Below are 26269 nucleotides of genomic sequence, written 5' to 3'. Positions count from 1 at the left end.
AGAATGTCGTCTAGGTACGGAGCCACCGCTATGCCTCGTGGTCTTAGTACCGCCAGAAGTGAGCCCAGAACCTTCGGAAAAATTCTCGGGGCCGTGGCTAACCCGAAGGGAAGAGCCACAAACTGGTAATGCCTGTCTAGAAAGGCAAACCTTAGGTACCGATAATGATCTTTGTGAATCGGTATATGAAGGTAAGCATCCTTTAAGTCCACCGTGGTCATATATTGACCCTCTTGGATCATGGGTAGGATGGTTCGAATGGTTTCCATCTTGAACGATGGTACCCTTAGGAATTTGTTTAAGATCTTTAAGTCCAAGATTGGTCTGAAGGTTCCCTCTTTTTTGGGAACCACAAATAGATTTGAGTAAAATCCTTGTCCCTGTTCCGATCGCGGAACTGAGTGGATCACTCCCATGATTAAGAGGTCTTGTACACATTGTAGAAATGCCTCTCTCTTTACTAGGTTTGTCGATAACCTCGAAAGATGGAACCTCCCTTGTGGAGGAGAGGTTTTGAAATCCAGAAGGTATCCCTGAGATATAATCTTTAACGTCCAGGGATCCTGCACATCTCTTGCCCAAGCCTGGGCAAAGAGAGAAAGTCTGCCCCCCACTAAATCCGTCTCCGGATAGGGGGCCCTGTCTTCATGCTGTCTTAGGGGCGGGAGTAGGCTTTCTGGCCTGCTTGCCCTTGTTCCATGAATGGTTGCCTTTCCAACCCTGTCTGTAACGAGCAGTAGTTCCTTCCTGTTTTGGAGCGGAGGAAGTCGATGCTGCTCCTGCCTTGAAGTTACGAAAGGCACGAAAATTAGACTGTTTGGCCTTTGGTTTGGCCCTGTCCTGAGGAAGGGCGTGGCCCTTACCTCCCGTAATGTCAGCAATAATTTTCTTCAAGCCGGGCCCGAATAAGGTCTGCCCTTTGAAAGGAATGTTAAGTAGCTTAGACTTGGAAGTTACATCCGCTGACCAGGATTTAAGCCAGAGCGCTCTGTGCGCCTGTATGGCGAATCCGGAATTTTTAGCCGTAAGTTTGGTTAGATGTACTACGGCATCTGAAAAAAACGCATTAGCTTGCTTAAGGGTTCTAACTTTGCTCAAAGCCTCATCCAACGGCTCTGTGCGAATCGCCTCTTCCAGAGACTCAAACCAGAATGCCGCTGCAGCCGTGACAGGCGCAATGCATGCAAGAGGCTGCAATATAAAACCCTGTTGAACAAACATTTTCTTAAGATAACCCTCTAATTTTTTATCCTTTGGATCTGAGAAAGCACAGCTATCCTCCACCGGGATAGTGGTACGCTTGGCTAACGTAGAAACTGCTCCCTCCACCTTAGGGACCGTCTGCCATAAGTCTCGTGTGGTGGAGTCTATAGGGAACATTTTTCTAAATATCGGGGGAGGGGAAAAAGGCACACCGGGTCTATCCCACTCCTTACTAATAATTTCTGTAAGTCTTTTTGGTATAGGAAAAACGTCAGTACACACCGGTACCGCATAGTATCTATCCAACCTACACAATTTCTCTGGAATTGCCACCGTGTCGCAATCATTCAGAGCCGCTAATACCTCCCCTAGTAACACACGGAGGTTCTCAAGCTTAAATTTAAAATTTGAAATTTCTGAATCCGGTCTCCCCGGATCAGAACCGTCACCAACAGAATGAAGCTCACCGTCCTCATGTTCTGCAAATTGTGACGCAGTATCAGACATGGCTCTCGTGTCATCAGCGCGCTCTGTCCTTAACCCAGAGCTATCGCGTTTGCCCCTTAATTCGGGCATATTATATAATACTTCTTTCATAACATTAGCCATATCATGTAAAGTGATTTGTAAGGGCCTAGATGTACTTGGCGTCTCAATCCTACGCATCTCCCGAGCAGGAGACGCAGGTACTGACACGTGAGGAGAGTTAGGCGGCATAACTTCCCCCTCGTTGTCTGGTGATAGTTTCTTTATCGGTACAGATTGACTTTTATTCAAAGCAATATCAATACAATTGGTACACATCGTTCTATTGGGCTCCACATTGGCTTTTGAACATGATGAACAAACAGTTTCCTCTGAATCAGACATGTTTAAACAGACTTAGCAATGAAACTAACAAGCTTGGAAATCACTTTCAATAAGTTTACAAGCAATATAAAAAACGCTGCAGCGCTTCAAAAATACAGATATAATTAAACAATTCTTAACAAGAAGTGTATTATTAGCAGAGGATTGCACCCATTAGCAAAAGGATGATTAACCCCTCAATACCCAAAACGGATAAAACAGATATAAATTAAGATTTAACGCTTTTAATCACAGTCAGCACACTGTCACAGATCTGCTGTGACTGATTACCTCCCTCACAAATGAATTTTGCAGACCCCTGAGCTCTCTAGAGACGTCCTGGATCAAGGAGGAAGAAGCAGGAAGACTGTGCAAGAATTTTAACTGCGCAACAAGGCGCTAAAACAAGGGCCCTCCCACTCCTATCACAACAGTGGGAGCCCTGATATAACGGTTTCCATGCAGAAAAATATGTTAGCCATGTGGAAAAAAATCATGCCCAAAGCGATTTATCACCAAAGTACCTCACAAAAACGAATAACATGCCAGTAAACGTTTTATTAAAAAACAACATTTTCCAATGTCATGCAAAGCTATCACTAAGCCTGCTACCAGTCGCTACCACTGCAGATAAGGCTTAAGTATTATTTCAGTTTTAACAGTATTTTCTCAGTCAAATTCTAGTCCCTAGAAAATAACTCGACTGCGCATACATTTATCAGCCTGATACCAGTTGCCACTACTGCATTTAAGGCTGTACTTACATCATACGGTAACAGCAGTATTTTCTTAGTCAATTCCATTCCCAGAAAATAAAGTACTGCACATACCTCATTTGCGGAGGACCCCGCATGCTATTCCCAGTTTCTGAAGTTACCCCACTCCTCAGAATGTCGAGAACAGCCAGTGGATCTTAGTTACGCCTGCTAAGATCATAGAAAAAAAACGCAGGCAGTTTCTTCTTCCAAATATTGCCTGAGATAGAAAAACAGCACACTCCGGTGCCATTTAAAATAACAAACTTTTGATTGAAGAATAGTTAAGTAAAAACTCCAGCTCCTCTCGCGACCTCCTTCTTTGTTGAGGGTTGCAAGAGAATGACTGGATATGACATGTGAGGGGAGGAGCTATATAGCAGCTCTGCTTGGGTGATCCTCTTGCAACTTCCTGTTGGGAAGGAGAATATATCCCATAAGTAATGGATGACCCGTGGACTGAACACACTTAACAAGAGAAACAAACTTTGGATTGAAGAAAAAACTAACTATATTACACCACTTTCCTCTTACTACCTCCAGCTATGTTGAGAGCTTGCAAGAGAATGACTGGATATGGCAGTTAGGGGAGGAGCTATATAGCAGCTCTGCTGTGGGTGATCCTCTTGCAACTTCCTGTTGGGAAGGAGAATATCCCACAAGTAATGGATGATCCGTGAACTGGATACACCTTACAAGAGAAAAGGGCAAGAACGAGTACAAGAGTGTGTCTAAAGGGCAGTACAGCATTGGATTGACTGTACCACATGCTGACGCTAAGAGGAAGAAAATAGGTGAATGCGAGAGAAGATTGATTCATGCAGTAAAACTGCATCCATGGCTGTGCAAATCTGTAAGGCTGAGAAACACAATGTTCTGCAATATTTAAAATTTCTTAGAGATAAAGGTTTACTGTCTAATAAGTTGTAATAGTGTAGACCTCTATTTGAATGCAACATCATTAACATTATCCCTGTCCTAATAATGAAATTAGGGAACCATAAGGCAAGGTTTATACATGTAAAATAATATATAGTTTATAATTTATAATAACAGTTTTACTTTTCATCATACAGCTATCTTGTGGTACTTCAACATATTTCCTTTCTATCTTAACTTTATTTCCGACATACCTTGCCTGTTTTCACAAAAGCCTCTGACACTTTTCGATTGCGCCCTCCATAGCAGGTGGTAATTAGATCTGCAACACCACAGCTCTCCATGAATGTAGCGCTTGATACAGGACCCTTGCAGAAAATCTTGGCAAATGCAATCATCTCCATGAGTCCAAGACGGATAACTGCAGCTTTGGTGTTATCTCCACAGTTGAGGCCATCACAGAACCCAGCACCAACTGCAACTATGTTCTGTAAAGTAGGTAAAAGATCAGAGACTAATGAAGAAGATTTTTTTATACACCTAGGGCTCGATTTATCAAACAAAACTGAGCCAACCTCCTATTTAGTGTCTGAAAATGCACACACGATAACAAATCGCACATTTATCATTTTTCCATAAGCCTCGAAACAGCCACACTAAGTTAGACAGGTTTTTATGGTGTGATGCACTTGGAGATATTTATCTTTGTTTCACCTGTTGAAAGGCGCGTTTATTTGGACAATAAAAACTTGAGCCCCTACAGCTGTTCAATTTACATGGTCCATGCAATACTGAATACAATTCTGCATTGCTGCAGAATAACAGAGTTATTGGGGGGAAAGATTTCAGAGCAAATATTAACAGGATATTTCCGTTGGTTGTTGCCCTCCATTGTTGGTTCTTTTTGACAGTCTCTGTGGATCTCCCTGCAGCAAACAATGGGGATGTGTTTGTTGCATTTGTTTCATTCTACTAATGATTCAGAGGTGGGAAAGGATAATTTGAGAACTATTGACAAAATAACATTTACATTAAAAAATCAAGACAATTTAGAAATAATAGCTTGTAATAGGAGTTTAAAATTGCAAATGCTTTTAGCAATATATTCTTAAGGGGTTAAATACACCCTGATAAATGTAACCTATCTAAATAGGTATGTTAAATCACCTTAAAAGGACCACTAAACACAAATGGTAAACTACATGATTTTGAACCTTCATATTTGAGAATAATTTTGCAATGAAAACTGCAGCTTTGTTTTGTCAAATTAGTTTATTATTTTATGTTTATTCTTTTCACCGATTTCCCTGTCCCCCAGAACAAAAGAATCCTTGCTAACCAATCACAAACTAATATTCAGATATAGCACAAAAACTGTTGATGTAGGGAATGTAGTACTAGTGAGGGATAAGGGGGTTAATATAGCTTCAGGGAGACTAATATTCACATTGCAGGGGTTAATAGCAAAAGGGGTTAAATTGTTAACTAATGACATTGCAGGTGTTAATAGTAAAAGGGATTCAATTCAGTATCGCAATAAGTGCCCCAACAGCGGTTCAGTTTCAACTCTACAAGCTGCCTGTAATGTTTCTTCAAGTTGCAACATTGCATAGAACTGATCAACAGTGGCTAGTAATTTAAAACACTTGATTCTGTCATAGGGAATAAAATATGCTAAAATAATTATGGCCTTGTTTCCATCGCTGTTGTAAACTGTCTAAACTGGTGGTAACAAGTAACTCCAAGAAAGTATATGGAGATGTTTTATTTTCTACATTTAGCCACCAATCAGCAAGTGCAACTCAGGTGCTGAACCAAAAATGGGCTGGCTCCTATGCTTCCTTTTCAAATAAACATAGCAAGAGAACAAAGAAAAATTAATAATAGGAGTACATTATAAAGTTGCTTAAAACTGCATGCTCTATCTAAATCATGAAAGAAAAAAATTGGGTTTAGTGTCCCTTTTACACCAGTTTACAACAGCAATGGAAACAATGAAATGAAACACATAGATAAAGTAACACTTAATGTGGCTGCCTCACCGCAAGGCTTTCCGCTCCTAAATGGGAATTTACCCTCTGCTTGCATATTTTTTTTCCCCAACACTAGAGACCTCATATTTTTTAGCCCTTATAACTGTCACACTATTTTTTTATAATAATCTTTATTAGATGGTGTTAGGAGTGTTACTGTACTTTAATGTATTTGTGATGTGTTTTATGCAAGGTTTTTGTTTCACAAAACAGTTAACCAGAGCTGAGGTTGAGCTAACCTGACACTCGTTAACTTCAATTGCGCTCAAATCAAAGTTGAAAGTTTACTTTCAACATGTAATATGACGAAAGACCGGCGTGCGCAAACACCCGTGATAAACCACTTTTCGCTTGCACGTAACATAGCGCTCCACTCATAATCCAGCACATAATTTGCTACATCAATAATAAAAAAAAATTACACGCTCTAACAAAATTACAGCAACTATGTCCCTTTAAATTTTAAGCATCAGGTCTATTCTAATGCATTTTAAAAATCCTAAAGAAACAACCACTGGAGAGGCCAAATTTAAACTTTCCGATTAAAAAAAAAAAAAACAGGAAGCTTTTTTGCATGTATCAGACGTTGCATTTGTGGTGATATGCATTTAGCCAGTTATCTCAAAGGGACATTCAACACCAGAATTTTAGTTGTTTCAAAAGAAAGATAATCCCTTTATTACTCATTCCCCAGTTTTGCATAACCAGCACAGTTTTACCTTGCATCTAAGCTTCTGCTGACTGCCCCCTTATTTCAGTTCTTTTGACAGACTTGCCTTTTAGCCAATCAGTGCTCACTTCTAGGTCACTTCACGTGCATGACCTCACTGTTATATATATGAAACATAGTGGTCAAAACGCATTCAGATTAGAGGCAGTCTTCAAGGTCTAAGAAATTAGCATATGAACCTCCTAGGTTTAGCTTTCAACTAAGAATACCAAGAGAACAAATAAAAATTGGTGATAAAAGTTAATTATAAAGTTGTTTAAAATTACATTCCCTATTTAAATCATTAAAGTTTTTTTTGTTTTTTTTTTAAACTTGACTGTCCCTTTAATTTTCTATCAAAATCCTGTTTCATGTGTGCTGATTCTTCTAAAGCATCAAACAGGTTTTAAAAAGTCCCTATTTTAAGATGCAAACACTTAAGTATTCCAGTAATCTCAATCCCCATTATGAAAATCAAACTAAGCATTCATATCACACAGTTTTTCTTTTTTTACTTCTCTGAGAAAATAATTACATTTTCAAACATTTTACAAAGATCAAAAGCTCTCACATTATTTTCTTCAAAATAAATACTGAAGATCCAAATAAGAGATAGCGTGTCCATTTATGTATATTGCATATGAATGTAAAAAAATCAGGACATTTTTGAAGTGTGAAGAACAACCCTGAAGCAATTACACGTTTACTAATTTCACATTTGCAGAGCAACAACAAATAAGTGAGCGCGCAAAACTCTAGCTGTCTCTTATGTCCCGTTGTCTGTGCACTCAGGCTGCATGTAAATGAGGCAAAAATTATTTCTGTAACAAGCCGAGTTACAAGTCACAATAAAATGTCATTTAATATCAGAAGTGGCCACTGCAAAAGTGTAAATCCTAATCGGGTATCAGAAGCAGATAACCTAATGTAGAATATAATTATATTGGTTCTCAGGGTAATGGGAGAGCAGCATAATTTAAAACTAGTAAATGGCCTTAAAAAAATGAAATTAATTTGTTGTGTACGTTAAGAGGCTGAATTAGATACCAGGTAAAGCAAATAAAGGAATAGGGGATATCATTTGCCACCATTAAAGATATTTGCTATTTAATAATGATAGTCCCTCTTTATAATCATATGCTCATGTACAAAAAGACAATGAGACTAACTTAATGGTTACAGCAAAAGAAAGGGGGCAAAGAAATCACATTAACCTTTTCACTACTGGGACTTCCAGACAAAACCGTGCCCAAAATACCAGAGCATTTTTACCATCACTCAATTTAAACAGAAAGAGCTTTTTTTTTTTTTTTTTTTATTTACACACACATATATATATTATTTTTTTTTTAATTAGACAACCCAAGATATTGTTCTAGGTCATTTTGGTATATTTCCTGCCACCATTTCACCGCTAAATAAAAGTTTTTTCACAAAAACTTTTGGTTTCTCACAGAAGTTTACATACTGCTTGTGCAATCATGGCACAAATTTTTGTAAAAGTTGCTCTGGGATCCCCTTTGTTCAGAAATAGCAGACATATGGTTTTGCTATTGCTTTTTGGTAATTAGAAGGACGCTAATGGCAGCTGCGCACCACACTTGTATTATTCCAGGCAGTGAAGGGGTTAATTAGGTAGCTTAAAACGTTAATATTCGCTTTAGTGTAAAGATTAGCCTCCTACCCGACACTCCCCACCCGCTGATCCCTCAGAAAACAGCTCTACCCTCCCCCACTGGTAACCCCATTTTAGGTACTGGCAGACAACCTTATTTTTTTCATACTGGCAGACTAATTTTTTTTCTTTTTTTAAATGTCACCAGTGTAGAATCCCCCCTTATCCCCCAACCTCCCTGACCCCCCCCCCCAAAAAAAAAGCTCTCTTAACCTACCCCCTCTGACTGTCTGGCAGTCTGCCAGTTTTTTTATTATAAAATATATATATTTTTTAATAATTATAAGGCAGTGTAAGCCCCCCATCTTCCCCACCCACGATCTTTAGTTAGGGGGCCCCCACACCCCCTTTTCTGTAGCATAGCTGCCCCAGCCCTCTCTGCCCCTTTGTTTTTTTTATGTTCCATAGCGTAGGGCCCCTCACACTTCCTCCCACCTCCCCTGCTGGGCTGCCCACACCTCCCGCCGGCTCCAGCAGAAGACTGTTACAGACGGTGACACACACACAGTGTCACCATCTGTAACGATCAGGCATCTGACCGATCGCGCTCCGGCTCCATATGAGGCAGATGCCTGAAGCTTCAGATCTCGGCTGTAACTTAACAGCCGAGAGTGCTGGAGCATCCTGAAGAGACGACGTATATATGCGTGGTGCGGTACGATAGCAAAAGTACCGCACAACGTATACATATGTACGTCTGATTGGGTGAAGGGGGTTAAAGGGACAGTAAAGTCAAAATTACACTTTCATGATTTAGATGGAGAATGCAATTTTAAACAACTTTACAATTTACTTTTATTATCCAATTTGCTTTATCCTCTTTGAATCCATTATTGAAAAGCATACTTATGCAGGCTCAGGAGCAGAAATGCACTACTGGAAGCTAGCTGCTGATTGGTGGCTATATATATATATATATATATATATATATATATATATATATATATATATATATATATATATATATATATATATATATATATATCTATATATCTATATATATATATATATCTATATATATATCTATATATATATATATATTAGGGTTGCACCGATACCATTTTTTTATGACTGAGTACAAGTACCGATACTTGTTTTAAAATACTCGCTGATACCAATTACCGATACTTTTTTTTTTTATGTCATGTGACAGTTTACTAAGCACAATACTGACTAATTATTTAAGATTCCTTCTTTATAATTATTAAGGACTGTAATTCAAAAGACATTATGAAATAATAAAAAAGTTCACTGAACATGTTTATAAATAAAAAATATTACAATAAAATATTACATTTAAAGGGGTTATGCAATTGGGTTGTAGAGCTGTTATATAACATCAATCTGACATTTGTATGGAGGTTCGACTCTAAGTTGAACAGTCTTTCACTTTCCACACTACTGCATGGGGCAGAACGATATTTTTGGGCCATTTTAGCCAGAGCTGGAAATCTGTTTATTAACTGTCCAGTACTTCAGGGGTTTGTCTGAACGAGATACAGTGATCTCTCCTACAAAAATACAAATAACAGCAATTTGTATTGGCAGAACAGTAGTAAACAATTTTTAGTTTAGTCTCCACTCCAGTTTAAAATGAAATTGGAATCATACAGTTTGAAAAAACGCCACAAGATAGCATATGGGTAGGAAGTGGAGGTATCGGTTTAAGTATCGGTGCATTTGCATGAGTACTCATGCAAATACTTGGTATCAGTACCGATACTAGTATCGGTACATCCCTTTTATATATATATATATATATATATATATATATATATATATATATATATATATATATATATATATATATATATATATATATAAAAAATATGCCTTTTATCATCGGTTCACCCAATGTATTGCTACTCCTTCAACCAAAGAAAATTATATGATCTTAGCCAAGTTTAATTTGACTTTAGTGTCCCTGATTTTCTTTTTCTAAGACACTTAAATTCACTTCCATTATCAAATTTACTGTGTTCTTTTGGTATCCTTTATTTAATATGTAAAGAGACAGATATCTGTGAGGGAATCACAAAGAGAGAGGGCGTCTCCTAGTGCAACATTGCGAGGGTTGTGATAAAGCAAATCAAATGATGAAATTATACTCACAAAAAGAGCAGCACCAGTGTGCTAATTGAAACAAGCTGGGGAATCAGTGACCCAGCTACACTGATCCTGCAACAGGATGACGGGATCCGATATGTCCAAACGATTCAAGGCTCAGGCTTCCATAAAAATGTAACAATTTATTAAAATAATTGTTTGTTTAAAATACAGGGATGTATACAATTTCACCCCAATAGGTTAAAACAAGTATAAGAACAGTTGCAACGCGTTTCTCAGCCAGACTGGCTGTTTCCTCAGGCATCTGTCTGACTAATGGAAGCTCTGACTTTTTAAACTGTAGGTGAGTCTGATAACCCCTCCCACACCAGGTTTAGGTAATTATACATAATTGACAGTTGGCTGTGACAGCATATCTTACATATAAAGCATATCAAATCCAACCATTGGCATACATATGCACAATAATATTATCACAGCTATGCAACACATACTATGGATAAAGAAAAAACAACGTGATAAACAAACCGACTTACAACTTTATACAAATCGTGGGCTCTATAGGAGTGAATATATTATTATGCATATGTATGCCAATGGTTGGATTTTATATGCTTATACTTGTTTTAACCTATTGGGGTGAAATTGTATACATCCCTGTATCTTAAACAAACAATTATTTTAATAAATTGTTACATTTTTATGGAAGCCTGAGCCTTTAATCGTTTGGACATATCGGATCCCATCATCCTGTTGCAGGATCAGTGTAGCTGGGTCACCGATTCCCCAGCTTGTTTCAATTAGCACACTGGTGCTGCTCTTTTTGTGAGTATAATTTCTTCATTTGATTTGCTTTATCACAACCCTCGCAATGATGCACTAGGAGGCGCCCTCTTTCTTTGCGATTCCCTCACAGATATCTGTCTCTTTGCATTGTATCATATGAGAGGAGCTGCTCATCATATTTGGTCAGCACACTACTGGCTACATCCGGATGCTACACAGAGGAGTCGCTACAATTAAACTAGGACAATTCTGAACATTGGCCTCTGTTTTACACCCTTGAACAAGGACTCAGCTAAGTTACCACTAATTTGTGGTCTACGATTGTGGATCAGTATTACATGTTTATTTTTACATTTATCTATATTTTTATACTCCCGTGTGTATATATCTTAACCCTATTAAGGTCGTCTTCTGATCATCTTATTATTATCATTGTATTCCTCTCTCTGTTCCCTTTCCCTGGTGTATGTATATATCTCCCAACCACCCATGCTGATCATCTTTTTACTAGTCACATTCTAGCGCCCTCTAAGGTTGGACACCTTGGTGTCATCAACAGTTTTGGATTTATTTAATATGTGCATATGCTAAGCAGCATCACATGTGTTCAGCTAGCTCCCAGCAGTGAATTGCTGATCTAAAGCAGACTGAAACTACGTGGAAATGGGCTGAGACTGAGGTTACACGGGCTAAAAACAAATTATGCTTACCTAATAATTTAATTTCCATCTGTGGGTGAAGAGTCCACTGCTTTTGTCATTACTTGTGGGAATTAAGAACCTGGCCACCAGGAGGAGGCAAAAACACCCCAGCCAAAGGCTTAAATACCTCCCGCACTCCCCTCATCCCCCAGTCATGCTGTCAAATGAACAAGGAACAGTAGGAGAAATATCAGGGTATAAATGGCGCCAGAAGAATAAAATTAAACTTAAGTCCACCCACTGGAGAAACGAGTGGGAGCAGTGGACTCTCCTCCCACAGATGGAAATGAAATTATCAGGTAAGCATAATTTATGGTTTTCCATCTTAATGGGAGGAGAGTCCACTGCTTCATTCATTACTTGTGGGAACAAATAACCAAGCTCTAGAGGAGACTGAATGGAAAAAAAAGGGAGGGCAAAAGGAGGCGGACCCTAAACTGAGTGCAAAAGCTGCTTCGGGTGAAGCAAAAATGTAAAATTTATAAAACTTTGCAAAAGTATGTATGGAAGACCAAGTGGCCGCCTTACAAATCTGCTCCATAGAGGCCTCATTCTTAAAGGCCAAAGAAGAGGCCACAGCTATAGTTGAGTGAGCCATAATCCTTTGAGGAGGCTTGTGTCCCGCTGTCTCATATGCCAGACGGATCATACTCCTCAACCAAAAAGGATAGAGAAGTAGCAGAGGCCCTTTGCCCCCTGATTTTTCCCTGAATACACAACAAATAAGGACACAGTCTGTCTGAACTCCTTCATGGCCTGGATAAAACTTCAAAGCCCGAACCACATCCAGATTATTAAGTAACCTTTCCTTTGAAGGAGGGGGGTAAGGACACAAAGGAGGAACTACTATTTCCTGATTGATGTTACGACTTGACACCACCTTGGGTAGGGATCCCAATCCAGTACGAAGAACAGCCTTATTGGCGTGAAAATCTAAGTAGGGAGGCTCACATTGCAAGGCCGCCAACTCAGAGACTCTGAGTGCCGATGCAATAGCCAGTAGGAATAAGACTTTCCATGAAAGAATCTTAATGTCAAGCGCATGCATAGGATCAAACAGAGCCCTCTGCAAAACCTTAAGAACCAAATTTAAGGTCCAAGGAGGAGCCGAATTCCTAAAGACAGGCCTGATCCTAACCAGAGCCTGAACAAAGGACTGAATGTCAGGAAGCTCTGCAAGATTCTTAAGCAACAGTACAGATAAAGCCGAAATCTGTCCCCTTAGGGAATTGGCGGCAAGACCCTTATCCAGACCGTCCTGGAGAAAAGGCCAAAATCCTGGATACCCTGACCTTGTTACAGGGGTATCCTCGTTCCTCACACCAGGACATGTAGGCCCTACACACCTTGTGGTAGATGCGTTGAGTGGCCGGCTTCCTGGCATGAACGAGTGTCAATCACTCTTTCCGAAAATCCTAGACTTCAACCTCCACGCAGTCAGCCTCAGAGAATCAAGATTTCGATGTAGAAAAGGACCTTGAACCAGCAGATCCCTGCGACAAGGTAACCTCCACAGCAGAGATGATGACATCCCCACCAGAACCATAAAACCACATCCTCCGCAGCCACGACGGAGCAATCAGAATAGCCGAAGCTTGCTCCTGCTTGATGCGGGCCACTACACGAGATAGATGAGGCAACGGTGGAAATATGTAAATTAGGTTGAAGTCACAGGGCATTGCCAAGGCATCTATCAGTTCCTCCTGGGGATCCCTGGATCGCGAACCGTATCTGGGTAGCTTGCAATTGTGTCTGGACGCCATGAGATCTATCTCCGGAGTCCCCCATCTGTTGCAGATCTCCGCAAACACCTCGGAATGGAGAGAATTCCCCTGGATGAAACGTCTGTAGGATCAGAAAATCCGCTTCCCAGTTGTCCACACCCGGAATGTGGATCGCTGAGAGCAAACAATTGTGAGTCTCTGCCCATTCCAGAATCCAAGATACTTCCCTCATGGCTATGGAACTTCTCTTTCCCCCTTGATGGTTTATTTAAGCCAAGGTATTATTGTCCGACTGGAATCTGATGAATCAGGACGACCCCAGGAGGGGCCAAGCCCTCAGAGTGTTGAATATTGCTCGAAGTTCCAGAATATTTTATAGGTAGACTCGACTGCTCTTGAGTCCATCTGCCTGTGCCTTTCTGGCACCCCAAACAGCTCCCCATCCTGAGAGAGACTTGCATCCGTGGTCACAATCTCCCAGGATGGGCTCAAGAAGGAAGTCCCCTGAGACAGCTGCCCCGGTAGGGTCCACCAAGATAGGGACTCCCTAACCAGTCCGTCCAGAGATATCTGTTGCGACATATTTGAATGATCGCCATTCCATTGTCTCAACATGCACAGCTGAAGAGGTCTGAGATGGAACCTGGCAAATGGAATGACATCTATGCTGGATACCATGAGTCCAATCACCTCCATACACCTGACCACAGATGTCCTGGAGAATGTCTGAAGAGCTAGACAGTTGGACGCCAGTTTGCAAAGTCTCTGATCTGTCAAGAATATCTTCATGACTGTAGAATCTATTATCGTACCCAGGAATTCCACCCTGTTGCTGGGGACCAATGAACTCTTCCCTTCGTTTATCTTCCACCCATGGGACCGAAGGAGAAGAAGAGCTCGAGTGATCCTCTGCAAGACTGTAGGACGGAGCCTGGACCAGGATATCATCCAGATAAAGTGCTACTGCAATCCCCCTGGCCCTCGCTACCGCGAGTAAAGCTCCCAGAACCTTTGTGAAAGACTCTTAGGGCAGTCGCCAAACCAAACGGAAGGGCCACAAACTGGAAGTGTTGGTCCAGGAAGGCAAACTCTAGAAACTTGAAGTAATCCCTGTGTATTGGAACGTGAAGGTAAGCGTCCTTCTGGTCTATAGTCATTGTCATGAATTGCCCCTCCTGAACCAGGGGCAAAATTAACCTGACCGTCTTCATTTTGAACGATGGAACTGATAAAAACCTTGTTTAAGGCCTTTAGGTCCAGAATTGGACGAAACGTGCCCTCCTTCTTTGGGACCACAAAAAGGTTTGAATAATACCCCAGGCCTCTTTCTGCCAGAGGGACTGGGACGAATACCCCGAGATATGAGAGATCCCTCACACACCCTAGGAAGGCGTCTCTCTTTTTGACCTCAAAGATATGTTTGACAGGAGGAACCTGCCTCTGGGCAGATATGACTTGAAACCTACCCTGTAACCCTGGGTTACGACCTCCAGAACCCAAGGGTCTATAACGTCTCTTCTCCAGGCTGCTGCAAAAAAGAAGAATATGCCCCCTACATGATCCGAGGACGGATTGGGTGCCGCCCCTTCATGCCAACTGACTCGGCGGGCTTCTTATTCTGCTTGGACTTGTTCCAATAGTTAGCTGGTTTCCAAGATCCCTTGGACTGCTCAGACTTTTCGGCAGACAGCTGGTGCTGAGACTTGTCTGAACGAAAGGGACGAAAAGTAGACCCCTTAGATTTAGCCTTCTTATCCTGAGGCAAGAAGGCACCCTTGCCACCCGTGACCATAGGTATGATGGAATCCATGCCCGGGCCAAACAAAAAACTTTTACCTTGAACGGAAGGCAAAGCAGTCGAGGCTTAGAAGTCATGTCAGCAGACCACGACTTTAGCCACAGAGCCCTGTGGGCTAAAACAGAAAAACCTGATGTCTTAGCATTTAGGCGAATAATCTGCATGTTAGCATCACAAATGAACGAATGCGCTACCCTTAAGGCCTTAATTCGTTCTAGAATCTCATTGAGGGGAGTCTCCACCTCAACCATTGCTGATAGAGCGTCACACCAGTAGGTAGCTGCACCAGCCACCGCAGCGACCACCGCCGGCGGTTGAAAAACAAACCCGGCGAGTTGGAACATCTTCCATAACATGGACTCCATCTTTTTATCCATGGGTTCCTTGAAAGAAGAGCTATCCTCTAGCGGAATAGTCGTTCTCTTAGCGAGCGTGGAGATAGCACCATCCACCTTAGGGATGGTTCCCCACAGTTCAAGCTGCGCTTCCGGAACAGGGAATAGCTTTTTAAAAGGAGAGGGAAAAGGACGAGCCAAGTCTTTCCTATTCATTCTTAATAATGTTAGCCATTTTAACGGGAACTGGGAAGGCCTGGGGCACTACCCTGTCACTTGTAAACCCCGTCAAGCTTAGGGATCGAAGGTTCCTCCAGTAGTTTCCGTTCCGGAACCTCCAACGTAGCAAGCACCTCTTTCAGCAGAAAGCGCAAATGCTCCATTTTAAATTTAACATCTGGTTCCTCCGTGGACGGAGGCTTAGAAGTAGACGAATCCGACCCAGAGCCGACATCCTCCGATAAGTCGGAGTTGTCCTCCTCAGCGGATAATCTGAGACATCCAGCAGAGTCGAAGACCCCTGAGACGGATAGCATTGCCATACCTTCTGCTTAGTAGGGCGAGGCATCGCATTAATAGCCGCAGAAACTGTTGTCTGTAACTGATTGGCGAAGTCTGGCGGCAAAAGGGCCCCTCCTGCGGGAAGTGCCCTGCGGAACTGCTTGTGTAATCGGAGATGATTGCAGGGAACGCACCTGGGGGGGCGGAGAACCCTCGGGAGGGGGCAGAGAACCCTCAGAGGTGGACGGCTCAGTCATACTAAATATTTTATTCTTTTTAGATACAGCAATATTGTCAAAGCATGTGGAACAGAGTTGAGCAGGCGGTTCAATTGGAACCTCCTCACAATATACACAGTTAATAGGTTTAGATAAAGAGGGAGTATCCTCCAACATATCAGAGTCCTCCATAGCTTGCGTCTTTATTGCGGACTTGATAAAAAGTTAAATGGCAGCTTTATATCCCAATGGTCAAGGCACTCACCACCTCCTATGACCCGGACTACAAGAAACAGCTTTCGTCTCCTCCGAACGCAGGCCAAACCCGGTCACATGGAGTGACATGCAGGACCACCCCTGCACTTGAGAGAGAAGCACGCCAAAAAAAAAACCTGCTTCAATGTCTCGCTAAGTGAACTGACTATTCCACACTGACAGAGCCTCATCTCACACAAATGCAGCAGAAACACAATAAACAATATTTTGTACCCCCCTGTTCAATAACCCCCTTCCGTGGGTATTACCCTAAATTCTATAAAGATACAGAAGCCACACTGTGACCCTATCTTCTTACGTTATCAAATTTTATATATATATATATATATATATAAAACAATCTTACCAGAATCAACGCCGTGGAACAGGAACACGGCCTTTCAAGTGTGGCGTCCCTCCAGACATGGACTTGAGAGAAGAAAAGCAGGCAGCAAAACTCGTCAACGTCGATTGCTAATGGAGCTGTTAATCTGAGTCTGGATGGATTCGCAGAAAGACTCTCCCTGCATCTCTGGACTCTCACTCATGCTCTCACTGAGAGGCTGACAGGGCTACTTAAAACTCCAGTCCCATTGCGAAGAGTACTACCCTCCATAAGAGACTACTCTGAATCTTCCGACACTTCTCTGCCATCCTCCTGTGACGGAAGGCAAAGAATGACTGGGGGATGAGGGGAGTGGGGGAGTTATTTAAGCCTCTGGCTGGGGTGTCTTTGCCTCCTCCTGGTGGCCAGGTTCTTAATTCCCACAAGTAATGAATGAAAGCAGTGGACTCTCCTCCCATTAAGATGGAAATATAACATACAATATCTCAAAAATGAAACCGGCACAAAATTGTTTGTTTTTGCAACACAAATCAGCACAAACTAATGGTATATTTGACTACATAATTTAATTACATGGGGTGTCAACCTCATACAGCTCTGGGAAATCTTTAAAAATTAATTTTCATTTTGTAATAACTATTGCAGGAAAAAATAGAAGCTAATTGATAATGTTTTATTCACATTAAAACATTTGCAATGCTTTAAGCTCAAAGAGGCTTGAAAGTCAAAATTTAACCAACTCAAATAGAACATACAATTTTAATATCTTCAAAATTGACTTTACTATTATCAAACTTCCCTCTATTAATCTCTGGTTGGAACCTGGCCCCCTGCCATGAGAGCATATGGAGGTAGGCTCAGAAATATGCTTATGTATAATATTGTTACAAACACTTCTGCCATAGAGAGCTCAAAAGGTGCACACTCCTGAGCCCTACCTCAGTAAGCTTGTATGGAAAAAAAAAAAAAATTAGCAAAGAATACCAAGAAAAAAAAATGTACATTTGATATTGGAGGTTAATTATATTTTTGTAGCTGTGCTCTGAATCATTAATATTTCATTTTTGACTCTTTAAATTATCAATGTCACCCCACTGTGATGGCACAGGTACAGGTGTTTTAATAGGCAAAAACAACTATTCTAAATGACAAAAAAACAGCTTTTGTAAGCAATTCAATATAGAACAGAACACAATGAAGGGGAAAACAGTACTCTTAATATAATAAAACCATATGACATTTTATTAAAGTTTACAAACAGTCAGCCAGTTTAGAAGTGTGTGTGCTGATCGCAAAAAAACTGCTTCAAAATTCATCCACAAATTCATTACTTTATTTTGTGATCTTCGCACATCTAAGATGAACACCTATCTTGGGGTTGATACATACATACATTATATATATATATAAAATTGTATTTTATTTTTATGGGCAGAGAATATACAGCTGGGCATCTATGTGAAATAGTTCACACTTGATGGGAGCACAGATCCTAAAGTCACCTCCTCAGTAAATAAGACCTATATTCTGCTCAGCTGTGTAAACAGCACCAACATTAGTAATCAGAACACATGCCAAGAAAATGAGAATTGAAACAAAAATCGCCCAAGCAAAAAGTGCTTCTGAAAACAAACCATTTTGCGCTTCTCTTAACCCTTACCTTTCAGAAAGGTCTGCAGCAATGCCTTGCACCCCCTCAGTTTTACATAATGGATTAAAACAGGTAGAAACATCTAGTCTATCACAAATAGCTATTATCATCCATATCACAAATGTCTAAATCTCAGGTAGATTTTGCAAAATATAAAACATGCCAGGTTAGTATTGCACACCGTACAATAGTTTTCATTCCATTTCCAAAAACAAAATCTCTATTTTGGTTAAAAGTGGAGCGAGTAATTTTACATATCCACATGACAGAATCCATTCAGAGGCCAGCAAGTTTTCTTTTATTATTTTGCTTATTGAACGTGTACCAATTTTTTCCCCAATTCAAAAGCATCCATTTTTAAGACACACAAATAATAATATCACAAAGCATATTAAAGTGAGCATTACTTTTCAACTTCATACTTTTACTTTGCTGGAAAAAAAAACTAGTCTAGAGAATCTGTACTCTGTTTTAGACAGCATAGTCAAACATCCAATTTAAATGTTCCATAGTGCTAAATCAAATTCTTCACAGCTACTCACACAATATTGAAATAAATTGTAGATTTCGTCAAGGGGCATTAAAGTAGTGTAAGTCTGACATCACAGTAATTTCCAGAAACCAGACCATCAGAAAGGCAGAAAGAGTATATAGATAATTCAACTGAATATCCTTAAATTGTAATACAGGTACATATTCCCAAATCCAGAACTTATTCTATAATTCAGACCTTTTAATTAAGATTTAAAAAAAAAAAAAAAAAAAAAAAACTATTTTAAAAACAACAACAACAACACACAACAGTTTCTAATGGTGCAATATATACAAAAGTAACAAATTATATAAAACTACATTTAGGTTGCATTTATTGCTGTATTGTGACATGCAACTATTATCTAAATTACATAAGATATTGTTGTTTACACCTGGGTCCATCCCCTCTCCAAACTGTCCCATTTTAAAAAGATGCAAATATTCGAGAACCCAAACCTTTTCCGGTCCCAAGCAGTTTGGATAAAGGGGATTTCTACCTGTATCATGAAAAGCATGAGATCAGATGTAAGGTGCACTTTCACAAACATGCCAACAGATGGAGCACCATTATCACATAAAAATAAGAATTTAAAAGTTTACATTTTGCAGAAAAAAAGTGTGCAGATACTTTGCACATATAAATGCAAGAAATTATGATTTCCTACCCTTACAGGGACACAAGTCAAAATGTAATGTAAGGTGCCTGAGGTTTAGTAAAAAATAACTGACTTAATAAAGGGAGGGGTGGTGGACTCTCCATATCCGGAAACAAAAGAAAATTATCATCAGGTAAGCATAAATTTTGTTCTCTTTCCTAAGATATAGAGAGTCCACAACGTAATTCAATTACTAGTGGGAACCAATACCCAAGCTAGAGGACACAGAATAAAAAGGGAGGGAGAACAAGACAGGCAGACCTAAACAGAAGGCACTACCGCTTGAAGAACCTCTCTCCCAAAAGGAGGCCTCAGCCGAGGCAAAACTATCAAATTTGGGAAAAGGATGCAGAGAGGACCAAGTTGCAGCCTTGCAAATCTGTTCCACAGAAGCTTCATTTTTGAAAGCCCAAGAAGAGTAGACAGCCCTAGTGGAATGAGCTGTAATTCTCTCAGGAGGCTGCTGTCCAGCAGTCTCATAAGCAAAACGAATCATACTTCTCAACCAGAGGGAAAGAGAAGTAGCCTTCTGACCCTTACGCTTTCCTGAGAAACAAACAAACAGGGCAGAAGACTGGCGAAAATCCTTAGTCGCCTGTAGGTAGATATTTAGAGCATGCACAACATCCAAGTTGTGCAACAGACATTCTTTATGAGAAAAAGGATTGGGACAGAGAGAAGGAACAACAATTTCCTGATATTTCTATCCGAAACCACTTTAGGAAGAAACCCCAATTTAGTACGAAGAACCGCCTTATCCGCATGAAAGATAAGGTAAGGCGAATAACACTGCAAAGCCGAAAGTTCTGAAACTTTCAGAGCAGAAGAGATAGCAATAAGAAACAAAACCTTCCAAGATAGCAACTTAATATCTATGGAATGCATTGGCTCAAACGGAGCCTGCTGCAAAACTTTAAGAACAAGATTAAGGCTCCAAGGAGGATCAATAGGTTTAAACACAGGCCTGATTCTGACCAGGGCATGACAAAAAGATTGAACATCTGGCACATCCAGACGCTTGCGTAACAAAATAGATAATGCAGAAATCTAACTTTCAGAGAATTTACTGACAACCCTTTCTCCAGACCTTCCTGGAGAAAAGACAAAGTTCTAGGAATCCTGACCCTACTCCAAGAGTGGCCCTAAATACCAATAAAAGGTATTTACGCCATACCTTATGGTAAATTTTTGGAGTAACAGGCTTGCGAGCCTGGATCATGGTCTCAATGACCCACTGAAAAAATCCACGCTTAGACAGAACTAAGCGTTCAATCTCCAAGCAGTCAGCTTCAGAGAAACGAGATTTGGATGGAGGAATGGACCCCGAGTTAGAAGGTCCTTCCTCAGAGGCAACCTCCAAGGCAGCAGAGATTACACTAGGTCTGCATACAAGATCTTGCGAGGACATACAGGAGCTATTAGAATTACTGATGCTCTCTCCTGTTTGATACGCCAGCTAGCAGGCTGGCGTCCATGGTCACAAACACCCAGGAAGGTCTCCGGAAGCATGTGTCCTGAGAAAGCCACTACGGGAGAGTCTCTTTTCGACTGGTCTATATCTGAATCCGAATGGTCTCCGTTCCATTGTCTAAGCATGCATATTTGCAGAGCTCTCAAATAGAATTGAGCAAAGGGAATGATGTCATGGAAGCGACCATCAGACCAATTACCTCCATACATTAAGCCACTGATGGCTGAACAATAGAGGCAGGAGGAGAGAATTTTTTATTTTCTGACCTCCGTCAGAAACTTTTCATAGATAGGGAATCTATTATGGTGATTGAAAGAGAGAGAACAGCACTCCATGAGATAAAACAGAAGCTGGAATAACTTCCATGCATGTTCATTTTTATTGAATTCCTCAGGGTGCCAGTTCTTTTTGCACACTATGCCCCTTCAAAGAGAAAAAATATCCTGAAGCATATCAGTCTAACCCTGCCCAGTGACAGTCCAGCGCCGAAATACCAGGCAATTCTTCTCTGAACAAGGGAAGCAACAACCCCAGACGATCGTTTCGGCCTCCTATGGTCCTCGTCAGTGAGGTGCAGTTCTATCTCTCTAAGGGCAAGTGTGCATGGAGTCCACGTCTGGTTTCCCCATTACTCTTAGGGTGACCCAAGAATAAATTTGCATAAAAATTGAAAGAGAGAGAACAGCTCAGTTCATTGCCTGGTATTTCAGTGCTGGACTGTCATTGGGCAGGGTCAGACTGATATGCTTCAGGATATTTTTTCTCTGTGAAGGGGCATAGTGTGCAAAAAGAACTGGCACCCTGAGGAATTCAATAAAAATGAACATGCATGGAAGTTATTCCAGCTTCTGTTCTATCTCATGGAGTGCTGTTCTCTCTCTTTCAATCTATTATGGTCCCTAAGAAAACCATCCTTGTAGCTGGAACAAGGGAACTCTTTCCTAGATTCACTTTCCAACCGTGGGAACGTAGAAAAGACAACAAGATCTCTGTATGAGAGTTTGCTTGTTGAAATGATTGCGCCTGAACCAATATGTCTCGTCCAGGTATGACGCCACTGCAATTCCCCAAGACCAAGAGAAACCCCAGAACCTTTGAGAAAATTCTGGGAGCTGTGGCAAGGCCAAAACGGAAGAGCCACAAACTGAAAGTATTTGTCTAGAAAGGCGAATCTCAGGAACTTGTGAGTATCCCTGTAGATGGGAACATGAAGATACGCGTCCTTCAGGTCTATGGTCGTCATGAACTGACCCTCTTGGACCAAAGGAAGAATGGGACGAATGGTTTCCATTTTGAAGAACAGTACCCTGAGAAACTTGTTTAGGCACTTTAGGTCTAAAATGGGTCGAAAAGTTCCCTCTTTTTTTGGGAACCACAGATTGGAATAGAATCCTAGACCCTGTTCCCTTACTGGAACTGGAACAATCACTCCCAGGGAGGAAAGGTCCTGAACAGAGTTCAAGAATGCCTCTCTTTTTACCTGGTCTGCAGATAATCTTGAGAGGTGGAATCTGCCCCTGGGAGGGAAGGTTTTGAATTCTATTTTGTAATCCTGAGATATTATGTCCACAGCCCAAGGATCTGGGACATCTCGCCTCCATGCTTGACAAAACAGGAAAAGTCTGCCCCCCACTTGATCCGATCCCGGACCAGGGGCCGACCTTTCATGCTGACAGACTCAGCTGTGGGTTTCTTTGATTGCTTCCCCTTATTCCAAGACTGCTTGGAAGAGGAAGACTTTTGAAGTTATGAAAGGAACAAAAATTACTTTGACGTCCTTCGAGTCTGTTCTTCTTGTCTTGCGGTAGAAAAGACCCTTTTCCACACATAATATCAGAAATTATTTTTGCCAGACCAGGTCCGAACAAGGTCTTACCCTTGTAAGGAACCGCCAGAAGCTTGGACTTGGAAGTAACATCAGCTGACCAAGATTTTAGCCACAATGCCCTGCAGGCTAGGACAGTGAAGCCAGACATCTTGGATCTCAGTCTAATAACTTGAATCTTAGCATCAGAAATAAAGGCATTGGCCCGTTAGAGAGCCTTAATCCTATCTTGTATCTCCTCCAACGGAATCTACTAAAATTGATTCAGACAAGGCGTTGCACCAATAAGATGATGAAATAACTGTCTAAATGAAAAAGTTTCATAATGTTCTGAGCCAAGAGGAGGTTTTCAACGGTTTAGAAATCAGTTTGAGCCTAGCTTGGTTTAGCTTTTCAAAAATACCACCAAGGGAACAAAGCAAATGTGATGAAAAAAGTAAATTGGAAAGTTGTTTAAAATTGCATGCCCTATCTGAAACATGAAAGTTTAGTTTTGATTTTACTTTCCCTTTAAAGAAGCAGCTATCCTCTATAGGGATCATAGTTCTCTTAGCCAGAGTAGAAATAGCCCCTTCTCCTTTAGGCACTGTGTGCCAAGAATCTTGAATGGAGTCAGCAACAGGAAACCTCTTTTTAAATACAGGAGATGGGGAGAAAGGAATCCCTGGCTTCTCCCATTCCTGTGAAAAAATCTCAGTCACACGGTCTGGGACAGGAAAAACTTCCACAGAGGAAGGAACATCATAGTCTTAGGGTTGACGACAGAAGTATCAGAGTCGACCAAAGTAGCCAATACCTCCTTTAAAGGGACAGTATACACCAATTTTCATATAACTGCATGTAATAGACACTACTATAAGGAATAAAATGCACAAATACCGATATAAAAATCCAGTATAAAACAAAAATAGCCCAAAGAGGAAAAACGTCCAAATAAAGGGAAGATTAACCCCTAGTCTCAACATACATAATGTGCCTGGCCACTGCCAAAGAAAATCCTGTATAAAGGATTTTAAAAGTGTCCCCATCTACTGCATATGACATATTCTTCTGAAGTGCAAGTCCCCAAGACCTACAAGACAAAAGCACTTACCTGCAGTCTAGCTGTCCAGCAGGAAGACAGCTCACAAGGCGTGAAAGGACACATACTCCTTACAGAGACCTGTAGAAAAAGAAAGAACAGAGTAAACAACTCTGGCTTTTTGTACCATGGGCAGTAATGTGTTAGGAAGCAAAGCAAGTACTACCTCACAACTTCCTAACTGCTTAAAAGCCACCACTACTGTACTGAAGAGATTGACGTGGACTCCGCTAAACCCAAATCCTTGCTTGCAGGGAAAAGTACCTGAAAAAGGAATTAATTTCTTCAGACACCAAACTTCACCTCCTCCATTGACAGAGGCAAAGAGAATGACTGGGGATTATGGGTAGGGGAGTGACACTTACCAGGTTTGCTGTGGTGCTCTTTGCCTCCTCCTGCTGACCAGGAGTAATATTCCCACTAGTAATTGAATGACGTTGTGGACTCTCCATATCTTAGGAAAGAAATCCGATTAAAAAAAATAAAATGTTTAAATACCTTGTGTTGACATTTAATAGTTTCATTACCATTCACAATTAAAAACTGGCTCAAGCATACTTAAAATGCCCTGGAGTAACCTGTACATGTCACAGTGCCTGCGGTCACGTAAGAAGCATCAAGCGTAAACAAGTTCCAGATCAATCCATATGTGCATGAGTACTTGAGCTCTTCAACAGAGTCACGTAACTGCTCTTGTAACAAGTAACAAATGACATCGGAATTTCTGCAGTCAGACCAGAAACAGTATTTGTGCACAAGAATAACATTACGGTGTATGTGCATGCGTGTGGGTAAATTTCTATTGTGCATGCAATATCTGCATCGCACAACAAAAATGAATGTAAATTAGGAGCACAACTATTGATCGCTACAGAATGGTCTAGCCACGACCATTTTTGGGAACGGATTTGGGATTTGGTGATGTAATATAATTTTTATTAAAGGGACAGTCTAGTACAAAATAAACTTTCATGATTCAGATAGGGCATGTCATTTTAAAACAACTTTCCAATTTACTTTTATTACCAATATTGCTTTGTTCTCTTGGTATTCTTGGTTGAAAGCTAAAACTTGGCTAGGCTCATATGCCAATTTCTTAGACTTTAAAATCTGCCTCATATCTGAATGCATTTTTACAGTTTTTCACCCCTAGAGGGCATTAGTTTATGTGTCATATAGATAACATTCTGCTCATGCACGTGGAGTTACCAAGGAGCCAGCACTGATTGGCTAAAATGCAAGTCTGTCAAAAGAGATGAAATAAGGGGGCAGTCAGCAGAGGCTTAGATACAAGGTAATCACAGAGGTAAAAAGTGTATTATAACAGTGTTGGTTATGCAAAACTAGGGAATGGGTAATAAAGGGATCATCTATCTTTTTAAAAAACAAAAATTCTGGTGTAGACTGTACCTTTAAGAAATAAACTTTGTTGAGCCAAAAAAGTAAGTTTAATTTGATGCATTTAGTGTACTCTTAAGTAGTATGTTTTTTTTAATGTCCTTAAAGAACAAAACTTTTATAATCCTTTAATGTTGTTCCTTTTGTATCCTAGGGTAGGCTCAAGAGCCGCAATGCATTACTGCTAATTGGTGGCTGCACACTAGCATCTTCTTCACTCCTTGCCTAATTGCACCCCTGTGTTACTCCCAGCTCCACCTTCAACCCCTTGTGCCCTTTAACACCCTCCTCTGTAATCCCACCTCCAAACCCCAGGAGGCAATACCCCCATTTTTGGGAACCACTTATTTACAGTATCAGAATCCAGCTGTGCAGTTTCGCCATTTGAAAATAAAAACAAAAAAGTCAAAAGTGCACCTCATTCCTATTCAATAAAATACATAATCAGTTAACGTTTGCTTTAGAGCTGGAAATCTTCCATGTTTTGCCCTGGATTATTGTGCATATATCAAAATTTTGACAACACAGTGGTTTCCTTTTTGCCAGATCATTGTTTTTCAGATCATAGGATATGCATGGGGAAACTGCAACAGTTTCTTACCGACTTTGCAAAAAGAAAAGGAAACAAAAATTCATCAGTTCAGCCAAATATCTGTAGAATTCAATAATAAATCCACAAATAGTGTCCAGAAGCTGAATTTAAATAAGAAAGCAAAAAGGTTAAATAATGGCTTATTTAGGACCCAATTTAAAATCAAGCACATTGTATGTTCTTTTTAGTTATTTTTTTGTTTTTAAAGAGCATTAGAGGCAATTGTA

General features: G+C 40.6%; 1 protein-coding gene across 1 annotated transcript in view; it reads right to left on the bottom strand.

Moving 5' to 3' along the window:
- The window catches only part of GPD1L (glycerol-3-phosphate dehydrogenase 1 like), a 75911-nt gene that overhangs the window by 20337 nt on the left and 29305 nt on the right, over window positions 1-26269 (bottom strand). The window contains exon 6 of the mRNA XM_053713022.1: window positions 3941-4174. Within this exon, the coding sequence (XP_053568997.1) occupies window positions 3941-4174 (234 nt within the window). The remainder of the gene's footprint in view (window positions 1-3940; window positions 4175-26269) is intronic.

This window comes from Bombina bombina, chromosome 5 (genome assembly GCF_027579735.1).
Source record: "Bombina bombina isolate aBomBom1 chromosome 5, aBomBom1.pri, whole genome shotgun sequence".
In the NCBI taxonomy this organism is placed as follows: Eukaryota; Metazoa; Chordata; class Amphibia; order Anura; family Bombinatoridae; genus Bombina; species Bombina bombina.
The sequence above is the reverse complement of the archived record's forward strand: the minus strand, read 5'-3'. Positions and strand labels throughout refer to the sequence as shown.